The following is a 27,013-nucleotide window of genomic DNA, read 5'->3' on the forward strand; positions in this document are numbered from 1 at the left end:
TCAAATACATGGCGATCATGAACTGATTTTTATTTTGACCCCCACAATTATCCGACCACAAAATAAGCTTTTTCTTTCCGTGATTGACAATTTCCTTAGTAAGGTAAGTATATAAACAGGAGCTAATTTCCAAGGCACCCCTTCTCCCAAAGTCCTCAGTCCATAAACACATGAATCCCTTTCCTGTGATGGAATCGTGAATTCCTAAGTTACACAGTGCAAGCTGTTGTGAATAGTACATTTCGGAGTGAGTTAATTGGGGAATGTACATTTGCTGCTGCATATCGAAGGAAAGAACATAGCAATTACTTGTACATGCATTTTTGGTCTCAGTTGACATTGCTTTTGTAGCCGCCTCTGCTCTCCGATGGTGAAGCTCCTGTTCTGTTACAGCAGCTTTATCTCCTCATTTTATTTGAACAGCCAAACTATCACATGTGGAGCATGTATCTACTTTAGGCCTTGCAAAAGATAAGTTAAATTTTGATATAAAAATTTCATTATACCATTGTTTAGTCACTGGTGGTTTGTTAGGCGGCTGATAATCCGCACAATATTTCTCTAAAAATGCACGGTACATTCTACTTACGTTTAAATCCGGTGACAAGAAGAGCTTATCCGGGGTTTTCGCCCTTGCGTAGTGGCTCTCAATTTTTGGAAAACTTTCGATATGCTCTATAATCTTGTTAGTCCAGACAGTCTTGAAAATATTTTGTCGAGCCCCTCCTCGTTTTTCTGACATATCCATTTTACCATCAAGAATTTTTTCTCCCAAAAGTTGCACTCTTCTTGGAGTTACGGCAAACGTACTACAAAATGTTTTGAGGCAAACCCTTATTTCAGATCCTCCAGGCAAAAGTAAATGGTAGGTGAAAGAGTGCTTTCTCCTACTTTCACTGGGATGTTCGTACTGACCATGACGTCTCCTTTTGATTAATTGGGGATGAATAAACCTTTGTAGGTAACTTTGCTGCTTACTATAATCAGCCATTTCATAGAAATGATTGTACAACTCAACAAGGTATTCCAGTCTTATGGATCTACATGCTAGTGGACACTTGCATTTTACCTAAAACAATTTTGGATTATTTAGATAGATTTAAACAAAAAAAAATTATTTATGTTTTAACGTCTATTTAGATAGGTATCTCTTTAAACCATACTTACATCAGCTGGTGGCATTTTCTTTGTAACGGTCTTTTTATTGACTAGAGAAACATATTCTTCGCCAGAGTTTCTCATTTTCTTGGTTTTATTTTTTTTCCAACTATCAACAACTCTTCTTTTCTTTTTGGACCGTTTTTCTGTAGTTTCATCCATATTCGTTCCAAATACTTATGTTTAAACCCAACCCAACACGTCCAAACAAAAATAATACGAAGCAAAACGTGAGACCGTGATTCGCAAACCGTGCAATTCGTCGTTTCGAATGAGGTGGAATCAGGCCACGTACACAAGAATGATGTGGATTAACCAACGAGAAAAGTTCTTGAAGCCATTTAGTCCCAAAAAATACAAACATTTACATGACTAGTGAGAACCAGAACACAAAGCACGAAATAGACGAGGACGTTAAATGTGTTTGTGATGCAAATTAGAAATGTTGGTATTTGAAGTGATTGTCTAAAGGAACAAGATGAATTTGAGCGTTGGTTAACAAACGAAGCAAAAGCGAGACCGTGATTCGCAAACCGTGCAATTCGTCGTTTCGAATGAGGTGGAATCAGGCCACGTACACAAGAATTATGTGGATTAACCAACGAAAAAAGTTCTTGAAGCCGTTTAGTCCCAAAAAATACAAACATTTATATGACTGATAAGAACCAGAACACAAGACACATTTAACACCTTGATTAGTTACCTTAGAGTGCTTTGTGGCACTAACGAAACCACAAGTAACGGAGATTTTATCAAAATATTGAAATAAGACAGCGATTATCAAAAGCGAGTAGAAGAAGACAATAAATTCAATCGAAACAAGGTTGTGAGATTTATGAAAATCTAGCCTGGCTACGAATAATAATGAAGGCGTGTGGTTTTGATACTTGAATGCGTTTCATAGGCCTCCTTAAATCTAGAGAATGCCGAGTATGGCGCGAAAAGTTGCATTTGTTCATTCTGTTGAGCTTTGTAAGATACAAGCACGAAAGAGAGGACAATGCAGACATAAATTAACAAATCAACACGAAGAGAATATCTAGATTTAAAGAAGTGAACGGTTTTAAACAAAATCAATTGCAAACAAGTAAGAATATCGATAAAAAGGTAAGTAACGAAAGGTATAGTAACAAGGAAAATCGAAAGAAATGTGTTTAAGTTAACAAACAAGACGTACAGAATGAGTTGGAAAGTATTGTACAAGTAGAACAAAAATAATTCATAAAAATCAACACAAAAATAATGTAAATATGTAATATATATGTATAATTAATATATGGTATTAATCAAAATATATATAAAAGTATTTTACCTACTGAAATTATGAATTATAAAAATAGAAATAAATTTAAAAATTGCTGTGTAAATATGATCCAATTTAATTATGTAAATTAAGTTTAAAAATAATGCCGAAGGACCGATTTAAAGTTAAATTGAAAAGAAAAAAAAACAATTAAAATGAATTAATTGAAACACAATGAAATTAATTGAATCAAAGTCAAAAAAAATTATTTATCATCCGGCTCGAAGGACCAAATGTTTTGTATAAAACTTAATGAGGTCGCTGGTTAAATGATATTCGATAAATAATAATAACGAAAAAATGAAATAATTTGTTTGTAAATCAGTTAGCGAAAAATAGCAAATATAACTGTCAATAAATTAGGAAATTAACTGGTCTTACTCATTATTGATGCTTGTACAAAGAATATCGACTTAACCTTTGAAATGTTGATGGATTCTTAGCCAAGGAGATCTCCCGCCGACGCGGCTCTATGGCACGAGAGCCAACAAAACTTGGTGTCTTTCGTTCGCTGTCTTGGGATGAAGTGTTGTGAGATTGCAGGTCAGAAAAGAACCTCTGGCCGTTGGGTGGAAGAGGGTACATCAATAAATCACCCTATTGTATTGTGATTTAGAATGCGATAATTTAAGTTAATTGAGACAGTAATACGAAACCGTACACTTGTGTGCATATTTGTGACACAGAATACAAAGGAAGTCAAATTCTCCGCACTTAAACATAATAGATGGGACGACCAGGTTTTACAGGAAGCAATATATTTACCAAAGTCGTTAGGATACATAGCATTGAATTTAGATCACATTACAGTACCGTAACAGAAATATTAATAGTAAAAATATGAAAAGAAATAGTACATACTTTCCCAAACAATCAGTAATAGTATATATATATATATATATATATATATATATATATATATATATATATATATATATATATATATATATATATATATATATATATATAGATCGGTTTAAAACGTTCTCCTACGTCTTCCGATACCCAGTTGCCACACCTCTAGATTCATCCAATTTGGGAGACGTTCTTCCGACATTCTCTGTACATGACCGTACCATCTGAGTTGTTGGGTACCAATATCGTCTACTATTGTATGTTTTACTTTCATAATTTGTCTTATTCTGTTGTTCTTTACTCTTTCTAGTCTAGATTTTCCAGCTGAACGTCTCCAGAAATCTACTTCCGTTGCCTCAAGCTTTCTCTTGTAAATTTCCTTTATTTGCCATACTTCATTACTGTAGGTAATTATACTTTTAATGATTGTATTATTTATCTTGTGCTTGTTATTATTAGAGATTTATTGATCCCAAAGGATACTATTAAAAATGGAAATTGCTTTTCTTGCTTGGTTGTTTTTCTCCTCGATTGTGTGTTCTACGTTGCCTTCTTTTGTGATCTTCTTCTTCAAGTGCCATCTCCGCGGCGGAGGTCGGCAATCATCATAGCTATTCGGACTTTTGAGACGGCTGCTCTAAAAAGTTCATTTGATATACATCCGTACCACTCTCTCAAGTTGCGCAGCCATGACATTCTACGCCTCCCTATGCTTCTCTTTCCTTGGATCTTTCCCTGCATAATCAGTTGGAGCAAGGTGTATTTCTCTCCACGTGTAATATGTCCTAGATATTCTATTCTTTTGTGATAATCATACGTAAATATTTATATGTGTTGCAATGTTTGATAACTTCTCAATCTTCCAATATGAGGCCCTGTTGTTTCCCGCCGATACACATATACTCGGCTTTTTGGATATTAATTTTAAGTCCCCATTTTTTATACTCCTCGATTAATTTTCGAGTCATATACTCAATATCTTCATAATCTTGTGCTATCACTAGTTGATCATCTGCGAATGACAAAGTGTATATGCTATTGTTGTTAATCGGTAAATGTAAATCAGTAAATGTAAATAATCGAAAACTTATTAGAAATTCCCTGTAAATTAGAAACCCAATAATGATCAGATTACGTTCAGTAAGGTGGCTTTGAAATAAACAATTTTTTCTTTGTGAATATGAATTTCGTGAAAAGTTTTTTAATTGTGAATTAGCTATGATAGCATTATTATTGGATGCTTAAAAAAGAAACGAAGTTAAAGAAAAGGAAACGATTATAAATATACAGGGTGTTTCAAAAAAAGGTAACCCCGTCTCTAGGGTGAGTAAAAAACTGAAAAATAATTGGGGTTTGCTTAGTAAAAAATTTTTGTAACGCCATCGGTTTTCAAGATACAGGGCGTTAAAGAAAAAAAAATTTTACGCATTTTTTACGATTTTGCCGAAACTACTGGCAACATTGTAATGAAATTTTATACGAATATGTTTTGGAAGCTGATACATCCCATGAATTTGTTTTTATATCTGATTCTCATAAAGGGCGCTAGTTACACGGATCGTACTAAGTATTAGTCAATATAACTTTTTTAAGAGTATAATTATTAATCAAAATTTTAAGTAAACTTAAACAACATTCAATTTTACACGAAAAAGGTACTCTTGGTAAAACTCGATAATGTGTACCGTTTTCGGAATATTTTGATTTGAAAATTATGAAGTAATAATTGATGCTGGTATAAAATAGTTAGTAATTAAACAAAACTCACAAGAAGAAAATTAAATTAATGACTAAGAACATAAAATAAAATTCAATTACAGTAAGTGTTCAAAATGCCCTCCGTTTTCGCGAATACACAAGTCTATTCTTTTTTCTAAAGATTCCATTAACCTTCTAAACGGTAGGGGATCAGCTATGATGTCATTAAATTGACGTTGAATTCTTTCTTCCAATTCTTGGCGTGAATTTACCTCTGTAGCATAGACTTTTTCCTTAATATACGACCAAACTGCGTAGTCCAAAGGGTTAAAATCGCATGACCGAGGAGGCCAATGAATCGGAGCTTCTGCACTTCTACCAATCCATCGATTCGGAAAATGATTACTCAACCAATTACGACACCTTCTATCAAAGTGTGGTGGAGCTCCATCGTGCATAACAAATAAAGATCTTCGCTCGTTTAGCGTTAAATCTTCTAATATCTCGAATAAGGAATTGTTTAAAAAATCAAGATACATATCACCATTTAAATTTCCAGGTATAATATGATAACCTATTAATTTGTTACCTAAAGTTGCTGCCCAAACATTAACTTTAAATGAGTGTTGGTAATGTCATACCCTTTTGACTCGTGGATTCTCATCACACCAGCAGTGTGCATTATGGGAGTTAAACATACCTTGTCGCGTAAAGGTGGCCACGTCCGTAAAAAGAATGCATTTTAAAAAATTTGGATTGTGGGATGTCCTTTGTTGCAATGTTTCACAAAAATCCACTCTAACCGGTAGATCATCTGGCAAGAGCTCTTGGACTTGTCTGTAATGATAATTGCTATTCTTTCAGTATCCGCCAAGTACTTGAAGAAGAAGTATTTGTTTGTCTTGCTATATTCCTTACGCTAACTGTTGGATCTTGATCAAGTAAATTTAAAATATTATTTTCTTTATTAATTGTTCTTGTTGTTCTTGGTCTACCAGAATTTATTTTATTTGGTCTCACATTCCCAGTTTCTCTATAACGTCGTTCAACTGCTCTAAATGTTTTTTTACTAGGTAAGTTTCTTCTAGGAAACTTTTCTGCACAACGTGTCACAGCTGCACTAGAACATCCTAAACATTCGCCTAAGGTTAATAACATGTCAGTGTATTCAACATTTGAGTACATTTTGATTTGATTTTACAAATAACAAGGTTTCAAAACTCTAATTATTGTTGATTTATCGTCATAACAATCAATAAATGTCAGATTTCCATGACACACTTGGAGAAAATAGAGGTATATCTATTAGAACTTTATCATTACTACCAGCATCAATTATTACTTCATAATTTTCAAATCAAAATATTCCGAAAACGGTACACAGTATCGAGTTTTACCAAGAGTACCTTTTTCGTGTAAAATTGAATGATGTTTAAGTTTACTTGAAATTTTGATTAATAATTATACTCTTAAAAAAGTTATATTGACTAATACTTAGTACGATCCGTGTAACTAGCGCCCTCTATGAGAATCAGATATAAAAACAAATTCATGAGATGTATCAGCTTCCAAAACATATTCGTATAAAATTTCATTATAATGTTGCCAGTAGTTTCGGCAAAATCGTAAAAAAGGCGTAATAATTTTTTTTTCTTCAACGCCCTGTGTCTTGAAAACGGATGGCGTCACAAAAATTTTTTACTAAGCAAACCCCAATTATTTTTCAGTTTTTTACCTACCCTAGAGACGGGGTTACCTTTTTTTGAAACACCCTGTATTAAGAAACGAAAAACGGAACAAGAATATCACATGATTTTTTATAGAGAACTTATCGAATGGAAAATTAAATTTTATCAGTAGTTTTTAGCTTTAGAATGTCGATATTGCAGTGTAATAGTCGTTGTCGTTTCAGGAAATGTAAATCCATATGATATTGTTCTGAAGCTATTTTTATTTTGTGGCATCATAATGTAAAATATATTATAATGTATAAAATAATAAATAATATACATCCACCTTATAGCATCATCGTTATTTTTCTTATAACTGCCATATTGTATTTCTTTTTTGATAACCAGTTTGTTTTCACTTTGCAAAGATCTGAAATTGACCTTGTAAGTGCATTGAATAGCTGTGTATGTTGTTTACATAATAATATATATCCGATGTAAAGCTACAATCAGAATCTAATCTATAATATAGCTATAAAAATAACATCCCATTACAAAATTGTGATATAATTCAACATATACACACGTGGTTGACTCATATTTTCGAAAAACACACGAGTTCATGTAACAAACATAACAGCAATTAATTTAATTTGTTTCGTTAATTATATGCTAAAAGATATAAAATATCTGTTCTTGCATTCCATTGTATTATTGTAAGAAAATATTGTTCCGTAACTTGTGGTGTTAAACAGAGGGAAACAGATTCGTCTATTATAATGTCTGCTGGAGAAAAGAAATTTTGACATCATCTTTAAATGAACATTCTACTTATCCAATAATAAAATTCATTTTCCTTAATTTTCAATTATTCTCTTGATTTAATATAAAAAATCTCATCTACGATGGGGGCGGTTCTTTTTAAATGAAAGTTCGTCATTAACTTTCCAGGGATAACATGTCCTAAACATAGAAGACAACAGGGGTCTCTGAGACTGACATGTCAAAATTTTTTTTGACATTATTTTTCTTTGTTATTATAGTAGTAAAACAATATTTGACTTTTTTTTTATAAAATATAATAATTTTCCAAAAAGAAAAAAAAAGAGTAAAACGAAAACTACATTTCCTCTGAAAGCCTAAAGTCAATAAAACTTAAAATAAAACTCCATTCTTGAGTTAAAATAATAATAAAAGTAACTAAATACTTCTAAAAGCCTAGGAAGTAACATTAAACTATGGAAATCATCAAAGTTCACACACTTTGATGAAACTGAATTTTTATTGTTGAAGTTATTCAATATTTTCCACATATTCGGTACAAGTAGGTGTCGAGTGCTCCAGAGATATGAATTTTTACATTAAGTGGCGCCAAACCATAAAGTTGTAAGTGTCCAAAATAAAATATTTTGGTAGAGACAAAAAACTATTTTATTTGAAAAATAATGAACGAAATCATTCTTATTATTTTTATTATTACACTTTGATTCAATTAACGCTATTGACATACAAATTTTAAGTCTAGTGAAAAAAACTAGTTTATACTTTTATTTATTTAAAAAAACTAAGAGAACAAAACGTTTTAAGTGTCATTATTTATGCAAGTGATAATGTTGTAAGTGTTTATTTACTTGCACTTAAATGTCGAAAGAAAAAGATCAAATTAACAATTATAGTGAAAATAAAACTAACATTTATTTATTTAAGTAACTTTCATTAAAAATTTCAAAACAACATCATTTTGTGACCTTTTCGTAAAAAGTTTTTGCTTCTCCTGCTAAATATGGTAGAATGGCTTGGATATCTTCCTTTTTTTCGGTAGACAATGGCACAGGGATTTCCTTTATCTCGGTTTTTAACTCCTCAAAAATCCCATTAACTTTTCCTTATATAAACTTCACCAAAGTTTTCAGATGTTACTCGAATCATAGTAGCCGAAGATATCTTCAACTTTTTAGTGTTTCTCATGGATTTAGCTAGATTTATCCAGTCAAAAAATGTTGTGGTATTCACTACTAAGAACGTATTTTTCTTTCCAGCAATAGCGATAATTTCAATAAGGTCTTTTAGTATAAGCGGCTTGGTATGCTTTTTTGCTTTCTCGATAATGGCAAAATCACGATCACACGCGAGAAAGGTATGTCGTTTCACAGGAAATTTAGGAGTAATTTCTGAAAAGAAACCTTTTGCAATCAAAACGAGATACATAACAAGTATAGCCTGGTTCTTGTTTTGGACACCACAATTATCTGACTATGGGATTAGCTTTTGCTTATCTGTAGTAAATCCTATTACGCAACTAGTAAAAAACCTGTATACACAAGAAGCTACCTCGTTAGACACCCTTTGCACAACATTTTCATTCCAGAGGAACATGTACTGTAACTGTAGTACATTTGGGTATGAGTTAATGTTAAAAGATACATCTGTTGCTGGAGATCAAATTGTACTATTCAAATAGGTATCTGAATTGTTTCTTCTGGATTCTATGCCATCTTTACTTATTTGTTGTCTTGCCATGTCAGCTAGCCTGTGGTGAATTTCCAGTCTTTGCTTAGCATCAGTTTTTACTGCTTCTGTTAGAGCTGGGTTTATTTTGACTTTATCGAGTCACACGTTGGGCATATGTCAAACCGTGGGGGCTTAAATAAAAGATTAAACTCAGTAAAAAATATATCATTAAACCACTGTTTAGATACAGATGGCTCGGTAGAATCATCACAGTTCTTTTCCAAAAATCCGTTTTGCGTAGATTGTTTGTAGCAATTGACAAGGCACATACAACGTTATGATTTTCTCTTTCACAGTATTCAAGGTGGGGGCATCTTAGAGCTTGTTCTTCAAGAATGCAAGTCAAGGTCGGCACATACAACATTTTAATCATATAAAACGTATTTCACAGCTCGAGTGGCACTTACAACTTTATGGTTTTGCTTTTTGGTTGAAAAATTTCTTTCACTCCAGCCAGTTTGTCATATTGTTTTCGTTCTAGTCGTGTACTTTTGTTATCTAAGCAAATGTTTTGGAGTAAAAATTTAAATCTTTCCAAAGACATTGTCAGTCTAAAAATTTCTACTCCCTTACCATTATTTCTAAAAAGATCAGTTATATCTTGGTAATTACTTTACATTACATCAGCGATATATAGTAATCTAAGTAGTGTCCCTTGAGTTCATCAATATTCGTTGGTCTAGCAGTTCGATTATGACCATGATATATATTTTTTTTCTAAATGCATTGAACAATTACAAGAGTTCCAAGATACTTTGAATGAATTACAGGTTCAAAGTCAGTGTCAGCTTAAAGACCTATTTGGCACGAAATAACCAAAAACAGTGATACTATAAAGGCGTACTGAGGTCAGTGGGAATCTCTGTATCTTTCCAATAGTCTATTCTATCGGAAGTGGAAGAGTCCTGATGAACTACGTACAGCGCAACAAGTGGTACTGCCAAAATCACACATTAAAAGTGTGATACAAGAACTTCATAGCAGCCTTTAGAGAGGACCTTTCGAAGTTAAAAGAACACTTGTCAGAATTCGAGACAGATTTTACTGGATCAATTGCCGCCGAGATGTAGAGGATTTGTGTAAGAAATGCGATTTATGTAACGGTAGAAAAAGCCCTAGAACAAGAAGTCGTGATAAAATGGCACAATATCTTTCCGGAGAGCCTTTTGAACGACTTGGTCCACTTGGCAGTGGATATTCTCGGTCCAGTTCCGAAGACAGAGAAAGGAAACAAGTACTTAATGGTCGCAATAGATTACTTTTCGAAATGGCCTGAAATTACATCCCTTCCTAATCAAAAAGCGACTACAGTAGCACAATCATTAAAAGAACGAATATCGCTGTCTCAAAATCATTCTTATGAAATCTTAAAATCAAATAAAATCATTAGGAAATGTTTTAAGACGAACTAAGAGAAACATTGAATTCGAAATGTTTAATTTAGCATAAATATGTCACTCTGTCCACCGTGTTTAACCTTTTTGTACTGTCATTCTATTTTTTGTGCGTTTACGTTTTAACAATTTCGCTGTGAAAGGCACCTTATCATGAAAAGTGTTTCTGTATAATTCCTCGTTTATAAATCCACAGCTAGTTAAATTGGTAATGACCCTGCATGACGAATATGTTCAATTTAATGTTTAAACATCTTTAAAAAGATACATGTATTGAATATTGTAACAGTTACATTATTGATTTATCGTGACTGAACGGATTAAATTAAATTAATTGCTTGTGTTGTGACGGTCAGCTATTCCACCTTTTCTTCGTCCAGTTTTCTGATAGAACGTACTTTCTGTGTGTGACACAAGAATTCTATGCGTACCGCTGCAACTGGACCATTGGATAGGTAGAAAATGGTATCTGAATTCTAATTCTTTTTTGCTTTTAATTTCATTTATATAATTTATCTCTATCGAAGTCGTGTCGTCGCATGCGTCCAAAAAAAATGATATGGTTGCATGTTCTTAAACAATAGGGTTATCTCTTTTATTCCTACAGTTAATAATTATGCTGTTGATTGTTTTATACTAAACTTTATTGAAATTTTTTATCAGAGCTCGATATCTTTTACAGGCAATAATTTAAGTTGATATTTCCTCGCATTTTTCCTTCGCGAAAGGTCAATAGCGATGAAATAAAAATTGTATCTAGTTTAAATGTTACAAAAATAAGATGTTGAAATCTGTATTTTTGTAAAAATATGAGATAATATTTAGATAACAGCGGAATAAATTTACAGCTGTGCTATTTTGTGTAAATATTTTTAGTAATAGGAGCTCTGATTGTTTAAAAAACAAATATTTGATTTTTATTACTAATGTTGTCAAAGGCTTTTTAAAAATTTGTAAATATTATTCTACAAATTCTAAATAGATTATTCCATGGGGAGCGAGATTGTTGAATTTGGTGTAGGTGTAATATACGTCTCCTACAGATTAACAAAAAATAGAAAATCCATAGATAATTATTGTGATACCATAGAGTAACATATACACATACTGGTAAATACATTAAGTAGGCCATATTCAAATTAATAACAAAAAGTTGTCTTTTTCTAGAGACAACCAGCAAAACATATTCAAACAAATATCTTCTATTTGTTATATCATAATGGTTTTTAAATTTATCTAATACTAGTCCAAACAGTTGACGTATATGTATACAGTCAAATAAATCTCTCAAATTATGCAGTGGCTTATATTTCTTCACCATATGCTGAGTTTTCCCTCTTTATTATAAATGTACGAAATTTAGAAAAATATATAAGATAAACTAACGGAAGAATATCTGTCATACTAAACATATTGACACATAAACATGCAGCTATATAAATAAAAGCACAAAAAAAGCTTTAATAATAAAGTTGATGCCCTAAACAGTTGAGTTGAGTACGAAAGCAATAAAGTTGGTCTGAAAATCAATAAAGCTAAAACAAAAGTAATGGTGGTCGACAGATTCGACACTATTCAACATGTTACAGGAATACCAGATAGTGGACAGTTTTGTCTATCTCGGGTCTAGTATCACCAACGATGGTAACTGTGAAGCAGAAGTTCGGAGACGTATTGGTATGGCAAAAAATGCGATGAGTCGCCTAACTAAAGTTTGGAAGGACAGATCTATCTCTCAAAACATCAAGATGAGACTGGTGAAGGCCCTTGTATTCTCAATATTTCTATACAGCGCAGAGGCTTGGACTAGTCGCGGACGGAATTTATTAATGATATCACTAAAGTAAAAGTAATCAACTGTATTTAAATCATTGTTATAATTATAAGATTTACATAAAATGTCTGTCAAAAACTCAGCAACTTTTACAAAAGTAAAAGTAATCAACTGTATTTAAATCATTGTTATAATTATAAGATTTACATAAAATGTCTGTCAAAAACTCAGCAACTTTGGTGTTAGGAGCGTTAATTGAGGATACAATAGGTCTTATGCTCAATGTAGGCTTCTGTATTTTAGGTAGACAATAAAATCTCGGTGCACAACCGTCATAATTTTGTAATGATTTAGCTAGGTTGACGAGGAAGATAAGTAAAATTCATCAAGATATTGTTGGAATAAGACCTAAGATCAAGAAGGTCAGGATTGTAGGAAAACGGCAAAATATTCTCAACATCAGCAAAGTTTCTGCTAATGGAATAATCTTTCAATGAAGGTTGAAGGCCAAATCTGGGACCTAGAGACAACAACTTCAGAATTTATATAAAATTGAATGCTCGAATAAATGAACTTTGATCAAATAAAAGGCAGATATCGAGCACAGTTTATTAATTAAATCTTGCCAAATACTTTCGCTTCCTAGAGTATCTTCAGGGGCATTTCGTCAATTTTGACCTATCCAAGAATCAAAGAATGTCATAAACATAAAATTGTACATTACACTATACACAAGGACAAACATTTTAAAATTTTTAAAAATAGGCGAAGCTACATTGTGGTTGGCATCAGGAGAGAGAATGTGCTCGATATCTGCCTTTTATTTGATCAAACTTCAGAACGTTGTGAGGAACCTCAACATCAGAAAGAATCTTAATCCATTTAGGATTAAATGGAATTTTCTTGAACTCAGGGGTACCTAACTTATTAAGTTTCTTACGAAGGTGATCCATAGAATTGTAGTAAATGAAATTGACTTTCTTATGTAGAGAAAATTTAAAATTATCTAATAGAAGAGAAGGTAGAGTATGGTCTAAGTGATCAGTAATATTCTGAATTTGAGAAGTAATAAATTTGATTTGAGAGTGAACCGCAGATATATAAGAACTTAGTAATCGTGCCCTCACCTGTCTATTCAAAGTTTGACTTCTTCTTTGAAGTCTCACACTGGTAGATCCCGTGGTAACGTAATATTGGAAGTGCTATCGATGATAAATTTTGGAACTCTCTTTATTCTCCTACACATGAGTAAAAAAGATCTTCAAAAAAATATATATTATATAAGATATACAATTATTTTTAACTGATTTAGCTACAATTTAGTTTCCTAAGAGTAGAATGAAGTTATTTTTGAATTACTGGTGGCATACCTTCCTGTATGCTTACTCATACAGAAAGCAGCCTTTTACGGTTTACGTCGCAGCCTATTTGATCCACCTACTCAATTTTAAATATTTAGTTATCTTTTGGCTCTTGCTTTAATGTGACCTAATCTATATAAAATGTTAAATCTATTGTGAATACTTTTACAAATCCTTTGTTTAAATTTATATTTTATCATCTCTTTTAGGCTGCTGGAAGGCACCAATGTAGCTACCTGATAACGCTACAGAAGCAGGAGTTTCTTTTACAAAGAGGCGATCCTAATTGGTTGAAAGGCCTTGAACACATACCAGCCAAACTTAGAAATCTCAACGATATCAATAAAATTCTAGCGCATAGGCCTTGGTTGTTAAATAAATCTCATATTGAGGTAAGTGCCCACTTAAATACTTCTGTTTTGATATTTTAGTGTATCAAAATTCTATTAACCTAACAGGTGGATGTCGTAAATGATCGGCTTAATATAAAAAAATCCTTTTACTTTTCAATACTGTTTATAAATAATGGTTTATAACGTGCTACGCCGTCTTCCGATTAGAAAATAGTTCAGCATGATGGACGCTAATCGCAAGATCGCACAGAGGCGCGTTCACAGGTCCAAAACACCAAATGCGTTTACCAAACATTTACTATAATAAATCGTTTGTGGCACGCCCTGCTTGAAATATTGCAGTATCTTGTTGAAATCTTAACTCACCAACATCAAATAAATTAAATTCGGGAACAATAATAATGTCACTGATCATGACTCCATAGCGGTCACCATTCACTGTAATTTCTGGCCGGCATCATTTTGGAAAAAGTAAGGATTAATGATTTCATTAGCCTATAAAGCACACGAAACAGTGAGTTTCTTATGTAACGGCGTCTCAGTAATTGCTTTAACATTATTTGTCACGATCAAATGCGGCAGTTTTCGCTAATTGACTTAGACATTCAATTAAAAACAAGCTTCACTACTGAAGAATATTTTGTTATGAAAATCGGGGGACAGATAACGGCACGATTTAAAGAAAGGCCTGTAGGGTCCGTAATAATATTTACAACTCTGTTATTAATTACAATGATTTCGACGCTTCCTTGTGAGAGACCTTTGGAAGCAGTGAACCCATTTCTACTAATTCCATGAGGCGACAGTGTGTATAACCTTAAAAGAATTATTATATTAAAAAAACATTCATTTAATTTTCTTAAACGGTAATTTCTAAAATTAGATTACGCTTGTGCTTGTTCATGTATCGTAACATTCATTTTATTCAAAGAGTATATGTCTTTATTTACTCGAAATAAAGAACATATTAATAGATCTCTGAAAATATTCACGGGATATTTTCGTGAGTCTAATTAAGCGCCAAAAGAAAATTAAAAAGTATATAAAACTGCTAATTATCAACATATTAAAAAATACAAATTGGGTTAGATCAAAATAGATCAAAATATGTTTTTATCTAGCGTAACAGAAAAGAATATAATTGCAGGGTCACCAAGCTGGAATGCAGATACCTCTGACAGTGCTGCCACTATTGGTTGCATGTCTCCTGTAAATCATTTCCCAAGTTAATTTGCTCCTTTTCTAACTTGGCTACACCGTACTTATGATGACCAAAGTCAGAAATACGTATTCACGGTTGTCTTCCATGTGCAGTAATTTTCTAAAATAGTCTGGGATCTCATAAAGAACTAGCGTTGACATATGGCAACATGAATTTTTGAAAAAACTACAAAACTTTTTTTGAAAATAATAAATATTTCGGTTTAATTTAACTCATTGGGGGATTAACTTCCCTCAGTAAAAAATCGACAACTTTCGAAAAAAAAAATAATTCTGTCTTTAATGGGTTCTTTTGCGGCCAAATATAAAAATTGCATACGAAAGCTGCACTCTTCAAGTTGAAAACGCATTTTGATTTTTGACGATAGGACACTCTGCTCAAAAGATATCGAATTTTTACCATCGAGTTAATACAAATTTTATTTAAAATTTAATTCGCGCGCGTAACTGACATTAAAAATCGCCGGACGCTTTAAGTGTTGTTTTTGAGAGAACAGTTCATTCTACACAAAAAATGCTAATTACCATTTTTGTTCAAAATTATCTAAGCTACATGTTTTATTTGAATTTTTTTTTTCTGCGACGTACAGATTTTTGATAAATCGATTCTTCTTTTTATCATCTTTTTTATGGTCCCAAAATTGACATTCTCAGCAAAATTCAGCTTGTTCATATTATGATTTTTAGAGGTTTAATGGCATTTTCGTCTTTGATGGCTGGAGTAAAGGAGTGTATTTTTTCTATTTTTGGTGGAACTATTTACAAAAACAATCTGTAAACATATCTGTGATAATCTCATGAGCTAACTTACTCCGATTATTTTGTAGTGGGATCTGTTTCTTTATGTACTATAACACAATCATAAAACAGTTACACTTATGTTTAGTTTTACTCTTAAATTAGATAAGTCTTAAGCTTAAACATTGCCTTTCTTTTCTTTTGAATTAAATTTTATGTATTTTAATTTTGTTTTAGAAATTAACCAAAGGCAAGGACAGTTGGTCGTTGGCAGAAGTAGTTCATGCCATAGTGATACTAGCCCACTTCCATTCACTTTCAAGCTTCGTCTTTTCCTGCGGGCTCAACCAAGAACTAGACCAACTAGCCTCTGGTTACCAATATCACAGTGATACTACCGTTACAACCAAAACGAATAGCAATAAGACCAAACCCAAAGACATACCGATCGTAGATCCGAGCGCAGAACCACCTGAATGGAAAACCACCTCGACCACTCCACCATCTCCTACTGAACCTGAAGTAGGAATCAGCACTTTAATGCAGCGCATGAAAACCTTGTCGGAACAGCAGCAGGAGTGTAAACCTGAAGAATTAGCCAAAAGATTCGAAAGTATAGAAAGTCAGTCTGCGGAAATAGGGGCTGTGGGTACGCAACCGGAATCTACTCCGGCAGATATTAGTTGTTACGTCGAGGACGCTGGCTTTATGTACATAGATTTTGCCAAGAGAGGCGATTCACAAGATATAACAACCTTTAGAGTACAAGACTATTCTTGGGATGACCATGGGTATTCCTTAGTAAACAGGTAATTAACTTTAATCATTTAAGAATTTAAGAAGTATTTCTACTAGTTATGAACTAAGATATTGTAAAAATGTAAGGTTAGAAAAAGTTTTTGATTAACTTTCTACGATATCAGTCCAGGCTTTGTCTTGTAAGACAACACAAAAATATTGTCTTCTTAATTCCATTTAGAAAAGATCTTTAAGAAATACAGTAACAACAGAATTCACAGTGTTCACATTATGCACTTAATAAAGTTCATATTATACACCCTATTAGGTGCACAATGTGAACATCGGAAACAAGTTCTCCCATTTTAATGCGTTGTGTTTTCATTCTGTTTTTAAGTGTTTATATATTAAAGGACCCATCCTCCAAATAACAATATCTTTATAAAACAATCTAAACCATCTAAGTATTTTATTTTTTTTAAATTATGTTTTTCTCTAAATTAACGCCTCTATATGAATGGGCTAAAACGTTATAAGTTAATAAAAATATCATCTAGATAGTATGTCAGTTATACATACTTTACAATAGATAATACTGTTTCAGACTTTACAACGACGTAGGAAACCTGTTGGACGACAAGTTTAGAACAGCATACAATCTAACTTACTACACAATGGGCAGCCGTACTGACGTAGACACTACTAGATTCCGTAGGGCTATCTGGTATTATATCCAATGCCTCTTTGGAATTAGGCATGATGACTACGACTACGGAGAGATTAATGCTTTATTAGAAAGAGCCTTAAAAGCTTTCATCAAAAGCGCTACGTGTTATCCTGATAGAGTTACTAAGAAAGAATATGATAGAGTTTTAAGGGAATTTCACTATAGTGAAAAGGTAAGTTTGCATAGAGGAATCGGATGAAAATAATGCTATCTTTATCCAAATCTTGTCAAAGTAAATTTTGTTTATCAATTTGGTATTAAAAATAATTGGAATTTTGAATGAAGAGGTATTATTGTGGAATATTATTTTTCCCTGGACGGCCTGTGCTTTTTCTTCAAATTGTAGCTTGTCTTGCATTTTAACTATTCTGTTTTCTCTCATTTTATTAGTGTATTTATTCTGCTTGTTTCTTCTTTTTGTATCGATAAGGCATCCCGCTGTACTACTTGCTTTTGCCAGTTATTCTCTCACTTCTTTCCTCAATGTTGTCACTTGATAAATTGGTTCGAAAGTACATATTTAATTTTCATGATTTGTTGGTTACTTTTTGTAAACTTTTTGTTTTTATAAATTAAATTACTAGAAAAGAAAAATATATCTGTTAGGCGTTCAAAGATAAAATCAGACAGTCATAGTAAATTAATCTGTCCTCTGATTCTAATATTGATTTTGACTCCATTCTCTATACATCATCTTTAGTGGTGCTAAAGTTCTTAGAGTGCCCGGACCTTCTCAAGTTTCCTACTCTGTACCTTCTGTTCTATTCTATATCCACATGAATTTTGTTCTACATCATTTTCTTGTTCTTCTCGGCTACGCATGTGTCATTCTTTGTATCGTAGTTGTGAAATTTATTCTGTCAATTGGAATATGATAGATTTAGTTTGTGGCTTCCATCTGGCGCTAATGATTATCCATTGTCATTTATAAACAACGAATTTCACAAGATTGAACAAAGGAAACAACATAACACCAAAAGAAGTCCATAATTGCCCACAAGATAGGTTTTGAGGATGACCACAATACCTAATGTAAAGAGGGTATGAGAAAAATTAAAAAGGATATGAAATAAATACATCACAATAAAATTCAAAACAACCATTACACTGAGTTGTATTCCGTCCAAATCATATACCGTATCAAACCAAACAACCCACAATGGAGATCAAAGAACTGTATCTATAAAATACCTTGTCAACGCGACAATGTGGGAGAAACCTCAAGACTACTAAGTGTTAGGATAAACGAGCATAAATTATGCGAGACTTCGACTGATCCCAGATATGCACATGCCTGGGATTACGAGCACGATGTAGTTATCCCTTTGTCTGCACTGTAAACTATATCTTAGAATTATATTTCACATAGTTTCATATGACTTTATTTCGTTACATAGTTGCAAGCTTGTTTTTTTATACTGTATTTTTTTTTCAGGTCCACGTAAACTTAATGGTTCTTGAATCAAGAATGCAAGCTGAACTGTTATACGCCCTAAGAACTGTGAATCGATACATGACAAACTAAGGCAAAGGAAACTGGCACGTTTTGATTTTGGAAGCTTCAACAGCTTCATTGTTATTTCTCCACACTGAGTACCTAAACCTTAGGTAATGGTTTTGAGTTCATATACTCTACCTATTGAGAAAACTGGGGGAAAACGAAAAAAGTCTGGAGAATATTTCTAGTAATGCACAAAACTACAAGAAATCTTGTTTTTTATTAATTGTTGTAAGCTATAGTATATTGAGTGTTATATCTGTACGGAGACATTTAAGTTCATGTGGTATATTGTATGTTTTTCAGTGTTACGGTATCTAGTTTTTTTTTAATTTTTGAACAATGTGTTAATATTTTTTATAATTATCGACTTCTACTGTATATTGAATCATATTATAAAACGGTAGAAATTATATAGACCAGTCTAGGAGTGTCTCTTGTAGGGACCATTGAGTCATATTGAGTTTTTGTAAGATGCTTCCACTTTGTACGAAAGTGTATTTGGTATAGTACTGATAAGGCACAAAACAAGTCCTTTTTAGGTGGAATTATTCGATTTTTAACATAGAGTTTGCGTCTACCAATAATTAGCTTTTTTTTCTTGTCTTTTATCTGACATATAATAAGGGCGTTCCTTGTTACGACATAATTTTTTATAATGTTTTTCTATCTTATTCTTGTTAACAAACCCAACTTATTTTATATCTATGTGTTTCGATAACAAGTAATCAAGTGACACTTTACACAAAAACTCAAAATCTTGGCGAAATCCTTCCTACATAGAACTCAACTTGGCCTATTTAGTGTGCATATTGAATATGTGACTGCACTTGTATATATCTTGAAAGAATTATATCTCATTACCTGTGTGTAAATTATGTACATAAATAAGTAGTCACGGAAGTCAGCGCTCTCTGAAAAATATTTTTTTAAACGAAAGAAATCCACCTTGTACAGCAAGTGACTTCCATTTTGTGTTTTTTTAAGATCTATCATTTTTTAAGAACGTGATTTATGAAAGTGAGAAAAGCGTCAAACTTTTTAACAAAAGTATACCTTTTGAATTTAAGCAGCATCTTCCAAAATAATGGCAAAAAACTAGTTAATCCTGACTAACATCAATATATGGCATTGGTGTTTAATCAAACAAGATGCATGTTTCTCACAATTCTAGTAGTATTTTGCCGTTAAAGATAACATATACAACTGTTGTAATGTTAAGCAAAAACTAAGGCCTATACTTTTGTTGTTCGAGTTGACAGAAACATTATATTTACCAAAATCCTTCCATTTTTTTCAAAAATTCATTTTAAGAGAGGCAGTGATGGTTTTCGTAAACCTTTATAATGATTGTAGATCGCAAGAACGTGAACAAACTATTGAAACTCGCTTCATATAATTGAAAATAAAGATACGTATAAAAATCCTTTTTTTATCTATAAATTCTCTCTTATTTTTGATTGATTATTAGAAATATCATTCAAAAAATAACCGTAGATTTGAAGGAAAGTAAGTTTATAGAGAGTGGCTATAATAGCACAAGTAATGTTCTACATGCGTAGTTTGGCAATTTCGCAATGTAATATCTCGACATTTTGACGATATTTGGAATACTTATATTAATCTTGTACACTTCAGAAAAGATCGGTGTCCCACGTTGGGCGCCAAACTTGGTAGCTATTATATTGTTACACATTTAAAAGAAAAACTACAACAAAAGATAATATATAAGACAGTATAATTTACTGTTTAATAAGATAAGACAATATAATTTACACAAATATATATGAATTTTTATTAAAATAAATTATTAAAGTTAAAATTGCATTTGAATTTGAAATTGAAATGTGTAAAAAAATTGCAAGAAAATTATCAACTGTAAACAGAAAACAATGAATATTTGTAAAATGTTAACTTTCGCCATAAGAAAAGATAAGATAAAAGATAAAATATTTGAAGCTGGTCTTCTTTCATCGGGTATCATCTTGGTTCCAACAATTTGTTCACATTCTTGATATTAGGTGTAGTGAAGTCCTGCCAATAAAGTTATTTGATGATATAGAGTGATGATCATATAGATTATATTTTTTCAATTATCACTATGATTAAACGACTGATTACCAAGAATCTGTATATTAGAATCGACTATATAAACAATATCAAATACAAAATGAATTTTAGCAGAGAGAACTATTCAGTTACTGATTACATCAAGTATTGAAAAAAAGAAAATCAAAAACCCACTTCCAAAAAAAAATTGTAACCCCCTAAATTTTACGTCTTGATCTCAGTATTAATATTAATTTCTTTAGTATAGTTCACTGCCATATATTTTAGCCTAAAAGATTTGCAAATATCAATTGTTGCTTTTTAATTTATCATACAATTGGAGCTTCCAAAACAAGGTTTTTACTAAGGGCTTGTCCAAATAGTACAACTTCTTTAACAAAATTCAGAAAATGTTAGCCCTTAAGAGTATGCTGTAACGTTATAGAACTTTTTAATTTGAATATTTGGAAAAATTGCTTTAGATCAGAAACTGTCCAAAGAAAATACAGTTCATAGTGGTTATCATTTTATATCTGAGCATTGATTCTTTGAGCTCTTTGAATTCATTAAGCTGCGAACGTGGCGATGCGTCAACCTTTTTCTTTATCTCGGATAGGGATTGGCAGTGGTGAAGAAGACCTACTATATCTACAGATTACCATAACTAAATCTCAGGGTGCAACTGAAACTATATTGGTAAAAAAATATCTCTTTTGCCAACAATTTAACATTTTTAACAATGAAGAAGTCGCTATTCAGGAACAAATGACATAAAAGACAATGTGCCATCTTTTATGTAAAAACTATTTAAGCAGTTTTTTTAGGATTATTGAATCTTATAATTACATTTTAATTAAAAATAATGAGTATGGATGTCTAAAATAACATATTAAATGTATATCATATCTGATGAACTAAAGGAGGAGAATCAAAACTATAAAAATAAAAACTAAACAAAATCTTAAATAAAACAAAAAATGTAGCGGTTTAAGAAAAGCTTACCCGAAAACTGAACGAGCTAACACACTCACTCGATGGGTTCAAAACACGCCGAGGACCACAAAATAAAAATTTAGACAGCAAGTTAAAATCAAAAATGCATCCATAACTTTTAATTAGATTACGCTAGTAAACAGTCGATGGATGAGTATTACAGTAAGAAATAAAAACTTACGGCTCGGTCTCATTCATTCCACGGATCCGTACCGGAAGGCGTTGAGATGCTAGAAACCCGGAATACTGATAGATTTTTAAGAACCTTGTAATCTTGTTAGAGCAACTTGGTCGTTCACATCCCACTGACACTTTTAGGAACCACACAAGTTTATTTTTAGTAATATCCAAAGTAAAATTCTAAAATTGCATAACGTTACATTCGTACTCCCTCCACAAAAACAAACTTATTGGCCATTCTGCATCTTTTAAGTTACTTCGCTGAAATTGTTTATTATGTTAAAATGTTTATTAATACATAGTTCTCAACATTATTCTCTTTCTTCGCACAGAAAGGATACAGAGTTTATTGATTTTCAAACAGAATTGAAGGTGGAAATATGTGCTGATCATTTGACCTGAATCGTTTAGCCTTGTAGACGATTCATGAAAGATCTTTTGTGCATATCCTACTTTGTGGCTTTCGCGCTTGTCGACTCAACAAGAGGATCGAAATATTGCTTCTATAAGTACTTAAATATTTAGCGGGTCCAGTATGCTCACTCGCTGGTCTTTTTACGCTCCGTGCTAAGCTTTATCGCGGTTTAACTAAGTACTTTCTCGTTTATTATAAGCCTGTATGTATGATGAATCTTTTGATACCTCTGGTATGTCATCTCGTATAACGACTTTTCTATATTAAAACTATTTTTAAATAGTGTCATTTTAACTAACTTAGCCTGTGAATTCTTTGGTTAAAATTTAATGGCTGGATACTGAAGCTATATGAAACCAAAGAACAAGGAGTCCATGACCATTGGAGACCAATAACTCGAATGATTCAGTTCATGTTGGATAACTTGACTAACCTTCCGAATTCCTTTAACATCACATTTTGATGCAACTAGTGAGAGATCTTCGATACATTTACTTGTATGATAATGAAGTGAACATCCATTACGTTAGTCTTCACGGATATCTTACAAAGACATAGTTTTACCCTTATGAAAGCAATTGGTAAAAGGTAAAAAGACACACTAAGCTCTGTATTCTATTTGTGTATTCGGCGAAGCGCCAAATTGTTTTGTTTCTTTTATATAAAAAGTGTATTTACACATATTTTGTACCTTATTGAAAGGGTGTGATCAAAATAATTTTTTATATTATGTTCAAAGATGTCTTAAATATTTTATTATATTGTATATAAAATCTGACTATAATTTAAATGTAGATCCACCCTTGAAAAAATATTCTTTATATTTTTACGTAATGCTGTGATTAAAGTTTTTGTGTATTTATTTGAAACAATGTATATATTCGGCCTTCTTTTATTTTTGTGAAAAACAATGAACATTTTCTTCCCAAAATTGTCTTACTATGTTTTTTAATTAGCAAAACAATCATATTTGATGCAAAAAGTACAAATTGTGATGAACTGAACGAATTGTGTAAGGGTTTCATAACTTCAAGAACATAGTACAAGTCAATCAAAGTTTTGGCATACAAGGTACACAAAATCTTATAATTAGTTATTTTTACTGGAATAATTTAAAAAAATTTAATTTTTATCTTAACATCTAATTTGTATACGTGTGGACTTCATTCATAATGTTTTTTAAGTAACATACATATCATATATCATAATTAATTGAGTAGTATGTAAGGGACGACAATATGAACTTTTACAAAAGATTATGAACACAACTGTCGTTGCCCCTAGATGGGAGAAATATATATTCTAACTATATGTAATTTCAGAGACTTGTCTAATTTGTTTTTTCTAGTTTTTCGAAATCAAAATGAAAACTTTCTCTTTCGTAATCTTTCCTCGCATATCTTTTAATTTTGTATCCGAATCCATCAGTTCTTTCTATATTTGTCTGCATTAATCTCGGGCAGACAGACAAACGAATAGCACAGAATTAAATGATCATATATTTTTTAATTCTGACTTCGATTTTTTTTTATCGTTTCAAGTCGTTAAACTTAACCGTTCCTTAGTTAATTGCGGAATTAGCTTTCGTTTTCTATTAATACCCCTTTTAGTGCATTATGTTTTATTATCTCGGCGGAAACTGATTTGTGATCTAAACAACAAAAGCACTTTGCTAAAATGATCGTATATCCAGAATCATATAAGTGCAGTAATTTCAGTCTTGTTCATAATTGGCGTTTTAAAAATCAAGAGTACTTTATCTAGCTGCACAATGTACATTTTTAAACCATTTGGTGCTTAGGTTATTTCGTTTCGACTAAATATGTCTATAGTGTATCCCATAAATTCTTTTTACCAAACATTTTACAAGTAAATAACGTGGTGATTATTGATCAACCTATCCGTGGTCGCGATCTACCGGAATAATTATTTCAGATTTTCCTTATTCCTAACACAACTATATACTGTGCCTGTGCTAAAATAGTAGGTACAAACGTTGCAGTGTACGTGCGACTTGAGGGAGGGACTAATCACTGGCCACGTTATAATCGGTGAGCTGTATATGGTTTGCTTTTTTACATTGATTTTTTTATGTTACATCATTAATGTTAAGATTTCTATTGATTTGATATGTTATTCAATATAATATTATTGTTTTTATGTTAGGCCTTGTATGCTAGACTGGAATTCGTTATGAAATTCTCATTTGGAGCCAAGTAATGTAGTGGGGGGTTTTCTCCATTTGTGATATTTATCTGAATGTGATTACTGTGTAATAGGTTTTTAGATTGTTTCAATTGAATACTTACGAATAAGTTTTGTTGATGTTTAACCATAGACTTTTAGTGAGATGTTTTAATTGATTAATCCACTTCATATAAATATAGTAATTTCATGAATTTTGTGTTTTATTGATTATCTATGAGAACGAGACAGTTATAAAAACTATAGAAGAAAATAAAAGCATAAAAGCATTGGGGAGAAAAATCGAAAATACAAAAAAAGAAATTTTCCAAACAGACAAAAATGGAAATATAGTCTCAGATAGACCGGACATATTTTACATATACTGGAGAGTTTCTATGAAGCATTGAAGCTTCATGAAAACACGTTTCTATAAAAGTCAGCCTAATCAGCCTAATGAGCCACATGTTGAAACTGTTTCTTAGAGTCATCCATGAAAGAATTTATAAGAAGTGCGAGGAACAAATATCAGACAGACAGTTCTGCTTCATTAACGCAGTGGGTACCAGAGAGGCACTTTTCGGAGTACAGGTACTGATTCAAAGATGCAGGGACGTTAACTGCGACGTATACGCGTGCTTGATCGACTATGAAAAGGCATTTGACAGAGTTCAACATCAAAAGATGATAAACATTTTAAAAGAAGCAGACCTGGATGACAAAGACCTCACAATAATTTCAGAACTATACTGGAATCAGACCGCATACATGAAAATTAACGGAGAAGAAACAGATCACATAAAAATACTACGCGGAGTTAGACAGGGATGTATTCTATCGCCGTTGATATTTAATATGTACTCAGAAAAAATTTTTAACGAGGCTCTTTACAGAATAGACGAAGGCATCCTTCTAAATGGTGAAAGAGTAAACAATGTTAGATATGCCGACGACACCATGGTGATAGCAGATAGTTTAGAGGGACTTCAGAGGCTAATGGACAGAATAAACGAGTACAGTCAACAGTACGGACTAAACATTAATACCCACAAAACCAAACAAATGATTGTCAGCAAGGAGAATATAAATGGGGCTCATCTATACATTAATGGGACGCAGATAGAGCGAGTAAAACAGTATTGCTACCTGGGAACTATTATAAACGAACAGTGGAGCAATGTACAGGAAATAAAGTGCCGCATAGGAAAGGCAAGAACGGTCTTTAACAAAATGAGCGCCATCTTCAAAAGTCACAACATATCCCTGGATACAAAAATGAGACATTTGAGATGCTATGTTTTCTCTGTGTTGTTGTACGGGACGGAGGCATGGACGCTTACAGACACCACTATTAAAAAACTTGAAGCATTTGAGATGTGGCTTTATAGAAGAATGCTGAGAATATCATGGACAGCAAGGATCACGAACAAGGAAGTTCTAGAAAAAATGAAGAAGGAACCAGAGATTGTGTTTACGATCAAACGCATAAAATTGCAATATCTGGGACACGTTATGAGAAATCAGCACCGTTACTCCCTGCTGCAGTCTATATTGCAAGGTAAAGTCAAAGGTAAGCGAGGACCCGGTAGAAGGAGAATATCATGGCTGCGGAATTTAAGAACATGGTTTAAGAAAACCTGAACGGAGCTGTTTCGAGCCGCAGCGAGCAAGGTCATGATTGCCAATATGATTTCCAACATCCGAAACGGATAGGAACCAGAAGAAGAAGAAGAATAAAAGTCAAGTTATTCCAGAACTCATGGAATAGCCAATACGAAAGGTACATAATTTAGGATCGGAGGATATATCACGGGACAAAATTCAACATGCTCTCAAAAATATGAAAAATAATAGAGCTCCGGGGAAAGATGATGTATTTAAACTAGGAGGTCCACTACTGATGTAATAAAGTGAATGAAAAGAAAAAAACACTTTTCAATCTATGTTTAACGAAAATATCCCAAATGAATGAAAAAATTTGGTTAGCATTAGCTAACATTAGCTTACTCAACCATCTATGACCATCTGCAGTGCCTTACAACTGTGATCAAAAACTCTATCGAATATAATATAGATCCCTGGTTCTTATTTTTGTTGACTTACACAAGCATTTGACACAGTAGAAACAGTCAATATCTTAAAAGCGTTATCAGAAACTCGAATAGTAGTATAACAACAACTGTAAACCTTCAT

At 32.4% G+C, this 27,013-nt stretch overlaps 2 protein-coding genes across 6 annotated transcripts in view; one reads left to right on the forward strand and one right to left on the reverse strand.

Annotated features, from left to right (window-relative positions):
• Sesn (Sestrin) overlaps positions 1-25,035 on the forward strand; it is a 318,966-nt gene extending 293,931 nt beyond the window's left edge. For all 5 annotated transcript variants that reach the window (XM_072522665.1, XM_072522663.1, XM_072522666.1 and 2 more), the window contains 4 exons: positions 13,934-14,116; positions 16,274-16,845; positions 17,379-17,673; positions 18,937-25,035. In XM_072522665.1, the coding sequence (XP_072378766.1) occupies positions 13,934-14,116; positions 16,274-16,845; positions 17,379-17,673; positions 18,937-19,026 (1,140 nt within the window). In that variant the 3' untranslated portion in view covers positions 19,027-25,035. The remainder of the gene's footprint in view (positions 1-13,933; positions 14,117-16,273; positions 16,846-17,378; positions 17,674-18,936) is intronic.
• LOC140433064 (uncharacterized) lies at positions 407-1,367 on the reverse strand. Its single transcript, XM_072521127.1, has 2 exons — positions 1,168-1,367; positions 407-1,069 (listed from the first exon to the last, which is right to left on the reverse strand). Exons 1-2 carry the CDS (start codon positions 1,318-1,320, stop codon positions 407-409), a joined length of 816 nt encoding a protein of 271 aa, XP_072377228.1. The 5' UTR covers positions 1,321-1,367.
• Positions 25,036-27,013: the final 1,978 nt, after the last annotated feature.

Source organism: Diabrotica undecimpunctata, chromosome 2, assembly GCF_040954645.1.
Source record: "Diabrotica undecimpunctata isolate CICGRU chromosome 2, icDiaUnde3, whole genome shotgun sequence".
Lineage (NCBI taxonomy): Eukaryota > Metazoa > Arthropoda > Insecta > Coleoptera > Chrysomelidae > Diabrotica > Diabrotica undecimpunctata.

Bases quoted from the DNA above. Each gene is read 5' to 3' on its own strand.
- LOC140433064 (XM_072521127.1), bottom strand. From the start codon at position 1,320: ATGGATGAAACTACAGAAAAACGGTCCAAAAAGAAAAGAAGAGTTGTT. The intron at 1,070-1,167 runs GTAAGTATGGTT...AAATTGTTTTAG, and splicing joins AGAAAATGCCACCAGCTGAT to GTAAAATGCAAGTGTCCACT.